The 10,350-nt window shown below is 41.1% G+C and overlaps 1 protein-coding gene across 1 annotated transcript; it reads left to right on the forward strand.

Moving 5' to 3' along the window:
• The first annotated feature begins 8,246 nt into the window (after positions 1-8,246).
• Positions 8,247-9,380, forward strand: LOC104498706 (neuropeptide Y receptor type 4-like). Its single transcript, XM_010142118.1, has one exon. The coding sequence runs from the start codon at positions 8,247-8,249 to the stop codon at positions 9,378-9,380; it is 1,134 nt and encodes a 377-aa protein (XP_010140420.1).
• The last annotated feature ends 970 nt before the right edge of the window (positions 9,381-10,350 follow it).

Below are 10,350 nucleotides of genomic sequence, written 5' to 3' on the forward strand. Positions count from 1 at the left end.
TCTTCCAAGATAGAAACGTGCAGCAACAGCAGTGATTTTCTGAATCAATAACAGGTAAGAGTTTTCTAAATTATCTATTTCAGACTGATAACAGCTCAGAGCTCTGTATTAAAGTTATCACCTTTGCACATAAAAATTTATTCAACTTTCACTTGAGTGACTGACAGCTTATGCCATCACGGTTAATTCCCTTTCTGCTCAAATCTTCCTCTGCTTTGGATGAGGAGTGATTTCTGACAGGAAAATGTTAAGTAAGGATTGACCTGAAACTTAATCTAAGACCCGAGACAGGAGTTACACATCAGAAACATTTAAGGGAGAGTTACTGGGTAGTTGCTACATTAATACAATTTACAAGTTTTAGAAGAACATAGGAATATAGATTAGAAACAGCAATGATTCAGTTATGACTCTTCATTCTTTTAAGTATCAGGGTAAACAGGAGATAATGAAAAGCATTTGGTTAGCGTTAGAATTCTAAAATTGATCCACTGATATTGACAGGGACATAAAATTTACATTCAAGAGAAGCCATAGATTGAAAACCTTTGTGCACGTTCAATTCCTAAAAGCAAAGAATTCTTGCACTGTCCTTCAGTTCTATGAAAGCATTGTAGATTTCTTTGTGGTTTCAGAACAATACAGAAGCAAGAGCAGAAATATTAAGTGAACTTGATCCAAAGTCCACTATGATCAACGTACTCTGAATCCTGTCACAAGGCAAGGAAAACAGTAATAAATACTTTGCTCTCTTTGTATGCTTTTTAAGCTCTTGTCCACCTCTGTCATGAGAGAAACTTTTCTGCTCCCCTAGATCTGTACAACACTAAGCACAGAAGATCCTATTCTCGATTAGTTTTTTAATGCCACTATAATAAACATTAATATAATTATTAATGGTAATAATTTAGCAAGAAGTGTTATATAAACAAGGGAGGCCTTTGCTGTTTACCATTCAGCTTTGATTAAGGCTATGCAAACAGTTGCTTTTATCAGCTAGTGCCTGAACTAAAACATTACACATATAGGAAGGAATGGATGTTTTCAAGGTAAAGAAAGCTTTTTCAGATGAAAAAAAAAAAAGGTTATTTTGGTGTGAATGGAACATCATTTTTCATTGGAAACAAAATAATCGTAATCTATTTCTCAAGTTTTTTTAGTAAACCAGAGCTTGAACCACTGTATAGGAGATGATGATAGCAAATCTGGTGTCTAACCCAATGGAGCCCAATGATTATCTGGGTTGTCCCACCTCCATCTGATTCAGAAAAATCATTTGAAAGGACATCTCTTGGCTTCATGAAATGTTCACAGAGTATGGATACACTGAATGAACATTTTCCACCAAAGCAGGGGTCTATGTTTGATGAATAGATCCAGTCTGACTTGTCAAGAAAGACCCAACCCTTGGATGTCCTGACCAGAGCTTTGAAACTTTTCAGGGTCCGAGAGGGAGATGGCAGCTTCCTGGGGGATCTTTGGGGTTCAGGTGTGCTCCCTGCCAGCTTGTGGTGTGGTGGAAAGCCTTCCTGCTTACCACTGGTCACTGGAAAACATTTCTTAATGCCTAGTCCCTGAGACTTCTTGTTCCTCACCCAATCCACGCAGTTTCTGATAGTACACATCATTTTACTCCCAAATGTCTTAACTGGCTGTCTGCTAAGATGCTTGTTACAATGATTTATGGATTCACCACCTTCTTTGGTAAAGATCACCTTTACAAAAATAGAATTTTCTTTTTCTCTTGGGTACAGGACAAATCACCACGGCCTTTACTTGTGAGGAATCAGGGACCATTGTCCAGCCTGCTGACCTGCTAGTCACATTTTACCTTCGTGAGCCAGCTCTGTGACTTTGGTAAGGTTGTTAGGAATTTAACCAGAAAATAAAAAGTCAAAGTAGGTGCTTTTGTAAAACTTCCCCAGCTTCTGCAGGATCAGAGAAGGTTAATTCGTAATATAAGTTCATAACCCCTATTTGGTTTCCTTCTGCAAATGTGCAGATGTGATGGTGGGAAAAAATATTCACTTTCCTGGGTATTTATCCCGTCTCCCAATGTTATAGACTTGAAACACATTAATATACACAATTTGTCCTACACCCTAATTATGAAGGTTTTAGAAATGTTTAACATGTAGATTTTTCAATGACCTAAGATATTGCTCCCAATATTTTTGCAACCAGGGCTAAACAAAGATGATGTGTTCACCATTAAATTTCATTGTACCAAATCTCTCATGGCTTTAACATTGCTGTGGGATGTCTGTGCATACTCAGTGGCAGGTTTCCTCTTCTGGTTAAGTCTTCCCCTCCTGGGAACCTGTAAATGAAAGCCAAAGGATTTTTCAACTTTTCTATACTTGTGAGGCTAAACGAGGCAAATCTATTTTACTGAGATTACATCTCTGACAACAAAAAGGGGATATCACTATTAGTCACCACCACCTCAATTAATAGCTGCAATATGAATTTGAGTTCTGTTAAACCTTTCCACTGCTCCTTTGTTTCTAGTTCATAAGAGGCAGACAATAGCTGCTTTACTCCAGATAATTGCCATAAACCTTTAAATAAGTCGTACAATCACCTCATGTCTTGAGGAATCGCTTCTCTCAGGAAGTCTTATGAACTGAAAGCAGCAAACATGGCTTGAACAACTAGTTATATTCTGAGCTAGATAAGACATTGCTTCTGAGGCCAAACGCTGCAAAGATTTTTTTTCCTCTGATTTAGGTCTGATGTGAAAATTGATCCACACTGTCCACCACAACTAAGGAGATTGTTTTTTTATTACAGGGAGGGGATAATTATGATTAATTAGCTTTGCAAGAGTAGCCCACCTTTTCCCAGTGAGCATATAGAGCACAATATCAGTAGTCGTCCCTTGCTTTATCCTGCCTCCAGGAAAACAGGTTTAATGGAGGTTTTCACAGGATATCTTCAAGTCCAGAGGTGTCTCAAAAGGACAGCCATGCATTAAGTACTTCGGGCTGTTTAATGTCTAGCAGTCTCCTTGAAACCCACTGAGGGTATCATTTTCTTCCCTGATTCATCTCTGCAGAATTCCCTTTCCTTGGAGGAATTTTTCTGGGAAATAAAGGATAGCCCCCTGGGGCAAGGCTTTCAAGCTTAGTTTCCTTTTTTCAAGACAACCTGACATTTGTTAGGTTAGAAGGCTCTGTTGTTCATTAAGACAAACCCTTCAAACCTTGTCTGCTCCTCTTCCTTGCTTCCAACTCGGTGGAGTGATGAATGTCTATGAAAGATCATGAAAGATCAAAGTGGGGAATTTAACTTACACTAAGGTTAAACCTGAAAGATCCTTCTTTTTTTCTTTCTGTATCCTGTTAATTTGCTATAGACTTTTGTGACACTTGCTTTTTAGAGAAACTATCCCATACTGCATCAATTGCAGGAGAAAACCCTTGCTTTTTGAGCATGTTAGCTTTTGTTACAGACCTCTTGCCTGAAGTTCGTTAAGGGTTCTGAACAGGATTACTCTTTCCACTTTAAAAACAAACAAGAAACAAAGCAAAACAAAACAAAACAAACCCAATCCAGCTTTTCCTCCCAATCCCTCAGCAAGCTGATGTAGGAGACATGCTGCTTACTCCTACAAGCCAACTAAGTATTGCTTCATTTTCTGGAGACTAAAAGCTGGATTTTTAGCCCACATAGCTTTTGCTATGTTGTACTGGAAATCAACAAACCTTTGATATAGTGAGGGGACTAACACCCTTGTTCCCACTGCATTGGTGATTCCATATATTAATTAACAATTTATTCATATGTCTAAAAGGAATATGTACACATTGCTTATTACTGGCTCTTAATTTAGACTAAGCTGAATGGCAGTCAAACACTTTGAGATAACACAGCATTTGGCAGTGACTAACCTTGAGAATCTGCCTCCAAGGATACCATAATAGGATACATCAGTATAAGGTTACTGCAACATTTGTTTTTCTATTTCTGTAGAAATGTTTTTTACATTATGGTTGCTGGGATAAGAGAGAGAGAGAAATATGAACCTAGGTGATCTAGGCTGTGACATTTCCAAATAGATCAAGTTGGCAGGCACTACTGCATAGTGTACCACAGGTTCCCTTGAGACGCTTGATGGACTCCTGTCTCTCTTCCCTCTCTCAGTCCCCTTATAAGATGAGAGTAATAATTCCTTTACTTCTGGGGAGTACCAGGAGAATGAATGCCCAGGAAGTCACCTTGTGGGAGGTACATTGGAATCGTAGAACAGAATCATTTAGGGTGGAAAAGACTTTTAAGATCATTGAGACCAACTGAGTTACCCCAGCACTCCAAGGTCACCACAAACCACATCCATAAATCCTCTAAACAACTCCATGCACGGGGACTCCACCACTTCCCCAGGAAGCCTGTTCCAATGCTTTACCACCATTGTGGTGAAGAAATTTTTCCTAATGTCCAACCTAGACCTCCCCTGGCACAACTTTAGGCCATTTGCTCTTGTCCTATCCCTTGTTACTTGGGGGAAGAGATCAACCCCCACCTTGCTACAACCTCCTCTCAGGGAGTTGTAGAGAGTCATAAGGTCTACCCTCAGCCTCCTTTTCTCCCAGTTCCCTCAGCCGCTCCTCACAGGACTTGTGCTCTAGATCCCTCACCAGATTTGTTGTCTTCTCTGGACACGCTCCAGCACCTCAAGGTTCTTCCTGGAGTGAAGGGACCAAAACCGCATATAGTATTTCTGGTGCGGCTTCACCAGTGCCAAGTACCGGGGGACAATCCCTTCCCTTCTGCTGGCCACACTATTTCTGACAGAACCCAGGATGCTGTTGGCCTTCTTGGCCACCTGGGCACAGTGTAAAATAATTAAAAATTGTTTCAACATTTTTCAGCTTCTACACAGCTGTGATAGATCATGGGAACTGCAGTTCAAATTTCCTGTTTCCCCATGCTGGATGAACTCCAGTGATCATAAAGCACTGATGTCTACCTCTGGGTGGCTAATGTAGGGTTTATCAGAAATATATTCCAGTCTCCCGGTTTTTGCTTTATAATCCTCATCCTGGAATCCAAATCCTCTATGTTGGAATCAAAGAAAAAAAAAATCTGACTCTGCAGGGAGTTCTCCTCAGGCCAGAGGCAATTTCATGCTGTAAACAGCTTGTAATGTGAAAAATAAACAACTGCTTGGGGAATGACACTGTTTACCCATTACACGATCCTTTCCTCAGCAATAAAATGCCGCTCAAGCAAGTTTGTGATGTTGTGAAAAGCTCCCGAGCTTCAGAAAAACAAGTGATCAAGTTATGAATACATAGATAAATGGTTGAGTGTGCTTATGGCTTGTAACATTTATTGTTGAGCAACTGCACGCATAAAGGTAACCAGTACTATAAAAAAGTGCCCATCCTACAATTTTTTTTTTATTATGAATTGTATCGTATGCTTCTAGAAATGTTACCTTTCAGGAGCTAATGAAAGTAATAGTTACAGTAAATAAGATGTTTTGGGATCATTGTTCTGGAAAACAGAACAGGAAAAACCAGCACAGTCAATTCTTTTTTTGCTTTGCTATACCCTTGGATCTATCTATCTGTACCTATCTATATGTCATCTACCTGTATCCATCTGTCCGAGACAGTCAAGACAGTCACACAAGTAAAACATAGTAACCTTCTCTTGTTCTTTCTTTCCCTCAGTAGTTTAAATCTTAGTTAAAGAGTGCATAGGAAATTTTCCCAGTTGTGGACACAGGTATGACTCTTTCTATCCACTTTTGTGTTGTTACTTGTCCTGTGTGAGCAGACTGAATTATTTTCTTGAGCTCCAGCAAGATTGCATGATGACGTATGGGGAGGTCTCTTTCAATGTGAAAATGAATACAGAATGAAAATCCATCACCTAGCCCCTTACCTTTTAACGACTGGTGGCCAGTGGAGATGCTGCAAACAAAACAGAGCAAGGAGATCAGCAGCCTGCAATATTATTCGGTACCAGTCAAAGGAGTATAGTCTTGGCATTTGAACAGACAAACAGACTCTGCTGTAAATAAACACATGAGATTTTTTACAGGACTTTTACAGTCCCAGCCTAGTGTCCTTAGCTACAGTATCCTTGACAACAATACGTGACTCTCTTGTTGTTTGAGAAATGTGTGCTGAGTTATTACAAACATCCGTGCTACAACAGGTAAGCCCTCTCAAGGGTCCCAGACACTTTCAGACATGCTGGGGCATCAGTGAGGAGAACTAATAATGTCGAAGTAAAAAAAAGAAAGTAGTGGAGCCACCTGAAAAGTAGAAGCCAGATCCCACAGGTTTAAGGGGCACATTCCCAAGAGAAATGTCAAAGGCAGAGCTTGGCTGTACATTTGCTGCAGATGGCAATCACAGTGGAGATAAAGAGCATCTCTGAAGGCTCTGAGACTTATTTTGTTGGGTTAGAATTTCCCTCTCTTTTAAGACCTTGCATTGCATTTGGCAGTCAGTCACAAGTGGCGTCCCCCTGGCCTCAGGGTTGGGGACTGTTCTCTTCAACATCTTTATCAATGATCTGCATGAGGTGATCAAGTGCAACCTCAGTAAATTTGCAGATGACACCAAACTGGACAGGAGTCTTGATCTGCTTGAGGATAGAAAGGCTCTATAGAGGGATCTGGACAGGCTGGATCAATGGGCCGAGGCCAAGTGGTTCAACAGGGTTAAAGGTATGAGGTTCAATGAGGCCAGGAGCCGGGTCCTGCACTTGGGTCACAACAACCTCCTCCAACGTTACAGGCGTGGGAAGAGTGGCTAGAAAGCTGCCCAGTGGAATGAGGCCAGGAGCCGGGTCCTGCACTTGGGTCACAACAACCTCCTCCAACGTTACAGGCGTGGGAAGAGTGGCTAGAAAGCTGCCCAGTGGAAAAGGACCTGGGAGTATTGATGAACAGCAGCTGAACATGAGCCAGCAGTGGGCCCAGGGTTCTGTCAGAAATAGCGTGGCCAGCAGAAGGGAAGGGATTGTCCCCCGGTACTTGGCACTGGTGAAGCCGCACCAGAAATACTATATGCAGTTTTGGTCCCCTCACTCCAGAAAGAACCTTGAGGTGCTGGAGCGTGTCCAGAGAAGACAACAAATCTGGTGAGGGATCTAGAGCACAAGTCCTGTGAGGAGCGGCTGAGGGAACTGGGAGAAAAGGAGGCTGAGGGTAGACCTTATGACTCTCTACAACTCCCTGAGAGGAGGTTGTAGCAAGGTGGGGGTTGATCTCTTCCCCCAAGTAACAAGGGATAGGACAAGAGCAAATGGCCTAAAGTTGTGCCAGGGGAGGTCTAGGTTGGACATTAGGAAAAATTTCTTCACCACAATGGTGGTAAAGCATTGGAACAAGCTTCCTGGGGAAGTGGTGGAGTCCCCGTGCATGGAGTTATTTAAAGGATTTATAGATGTGGTTCTTGGTGACACGGTTTAGTGGTGACCTTGGAGTGCTGGGGTAACTCAGTTGGATCTTAAAAGATCTTAAAAGTCTTTTCCACCCTAAATGATTCTATTCTATGAATTCAAAGTTGTCCCATGTTATCCCTCCTGAGAATATGAGCCTGAATTTTTTCATGGTGATTGTCTCAAGCAAATGCAGGTTCCAGCGGCAATCACAAGTGCAATTCACAGTAACTCTCATAAGATATTTTAATGTTGACTTCATGCATTTACTCTCTGCTTTACTTTTCACACTGATGTTTATAGTGCAATTGAAGGTAAATGCAGCCCCACAACATGTCTTCTGCTCAGTTTTGGATCAGAACCTTGCAAAACCAGAATTACACATAATTTTTATCCCTGAGTGTGTTCTATTCCAGTTTTTTTAAATCACCGCTCCACTGCATTAGTGATGTTCAAGATATTGCACTGAGTTAAATGATGAAGTTAAGATGTTCTTAAATCCATGGGACAGTCTCATGGCAAGTAAACACAGTGATAATTCAATGAAGTTGTACAGACTTCCACACCACAGTTTAGCAAAGGTTCCATTTTATGATCTAATAAGCTGTATAAAAGGGAGCCGCAGAATATACACAGAATCCCTGGCATTTGCTTCGCTGTCTCCCCTCTCACACTTTTGACTAATTTCTTGTTGCATAACTAAGCAATCTTTTTTCCTTTCCTTTGCAGATATACCCAGATCTTATACAGCCAGAATTGTTAAAACCTTTTTCATCCTGGCTCCAGAAGACTCAGATTCTGTTTGACTATCACCTTTTTTCATAAATATTTTGGGGTTCAGGATGAATAAGACAAAGACTGTTAATGACGGTTTTCCGTTCCTGAACAGTAAGAACTGGAGCTCAAACCGAAGCTTCCCCATTCACATTTCTAATCAGTGCAGAAACATCACTGACCTTACTGTCTTTCTAGCCACTTCTTACAGCTTGGAGACTGTCCTAGGCATTGTGGGAAACATCTGTCTGATTGCTGTCATTGCCAGGCAGAAGGAAAAGGCCAATGTCACCAACATCCTAATTTCCAACTTAATAATTTCAGACCTGTTTATGTGTCTTGTTTGTCTGCCTTTCACCGTTGTTTACACCATGATGGACTACTGGATATTTGGGGAAGTCATGTGCAAAATGACCTCTTTCACTCAGTGCACATCTGTGACAGTGTCAATTCTTTCCCTTGTACTTATTGCTCTGGAAAGACACCAGCTCATCATAAACCCAACTGGCTGGAGGCCAAGTATCTCCCAAGCCTATCTAGGAATTGGAGTAATTTGGACTTTAGCATGTCTCATGTCCCTGCCCTTTTTGACCACATCCATTTTGTCTAATGATTTGTATGAGCAGCTCTCACACATCATGAATTTTTCTACTGACAAGGCCATATGCATTGACTCATGGCCTTCTGAGCAACACAGACTTATCTACACTACTACTTTACTGCTCTTTCAGTATTGCATCCCACTGTTCTTTATTATACTTTGCTACCTGCGTATCTACTTACGTCTACAGAAGAGAAAGGATATGTTTGAGAAGAGTGAATACAGCAATCGAGTAGTTCAGCTGAGAAGGATAAATATTTTGTTAGCATCCATGGTTGCTGCTTTTGCTCTTTGCTGGCTACCACTGCATGTTTTCAACACCATTGTGGACTGGAATTATAAAATCATTTCACCTTGTCACCACAATCTGATCTTCTCATTGTGCCACCTGGTAGCTATGGCTTCCACCTGTGTAAACCCTGTTATCTACGGTTTCCTAAATAGCAACTTCAAAAAAGAAGTGAAGTCACTGATTCTGAGCTGCCAACATAATTCAGTAACTGCTTCAGTGGAAGAATATGATCATTTGCCTTTATCCACCATGCAGACTGAAGTTTCCAAGGGCTCACTAATGTTGAACTGCAGACATAATTCTATCTAGCTAGTAGGAAACATTTCAGGAGTGCAGTGACATACCACACCAATTATTTACCTGTAGGTGTAAAAAGTAAGTGGTGATGCCATAGCTGGGATGGAACAGAAACCCATTACTGCCTGAGTTTTGGAAGAACAGGCAAAGGAAGGTTATAATGCATACACTCGCTCCTATGGTTACACAAGTTGATCAGTCATTGAGTCGGTACAGACACTGAGGAGACTGGGCTGATGTGTACGCAGCTGCTCTAACAGATTGGTATCTAATCTGTGGCTGAACATAGACTGACATGGGGTGCATCAGCTAAGCTCACATCTCCACCATAGCTGTGGATGAAACCCAGGGTTCCAGTGTCAGCACCACTGGCTGCCAAGAGTTGCGTTAGAGAAGACTCATTTTTACAGTATTAATAAGATTTTTATGCATGGCTGACATACCAGTGGAACAGATATGTAAATATTAAATTTTTGTGTTTTACCAACTCTCACAGCCCATTAGGCAACAGTAATCTTTCAGCAGATCTAGTTCACATCAAACAACTGCATGCTTGTACAAAACTTTTGTCATATCAGCCATTGACTCTGCAAGTAGGGACAGAATAACGACCCTGGTATGTAAAAAAGACAGTTATTAACGGACGGTGGCAAATGAAAATATTACTCAATGAGTTAAACTCTTAAACCACATTGAAATGATGCTGAAGCAGTATTTTTAAGCAAATGAAACAGTTGTAGATCTACATGGAAACGAGTCTGGTTGACTTCGCAATTCATGCTGCTGTCAGTCACAAAGCTCTGCAATGGTAAAACTGCATGCCATGACGGTGCGAGACGGCTGGATTATTGGAGTTACAGCAAGATGTCAGTTCTGCTTCAGCAGCTTCTTGGTACTTTAATTGCAAAATATCTCGTTCAGAAGGTCAGAACAGGCATGAAAACACATTTGTGGAAACTGAGGCTTTTCAGAGTAGATACAC

The sequence above is a fragment of the Buceros rhinoceros genome, unplaced genomic scaffold, assembly GCF_000710305.1.
Source record: "Buceros rhinoceros silvestris isolate BGI_N320 unplaced genomic scaffold, ASM71030v1 scaffold10588, whole genome shotgun sequence".
Taxonomy (NCBI): Eukaryota; Metazoa; Chordata; class Aves; order Bucerotiformes; family Bucerotidae; genus Buceros; species Buceros rhinoceros.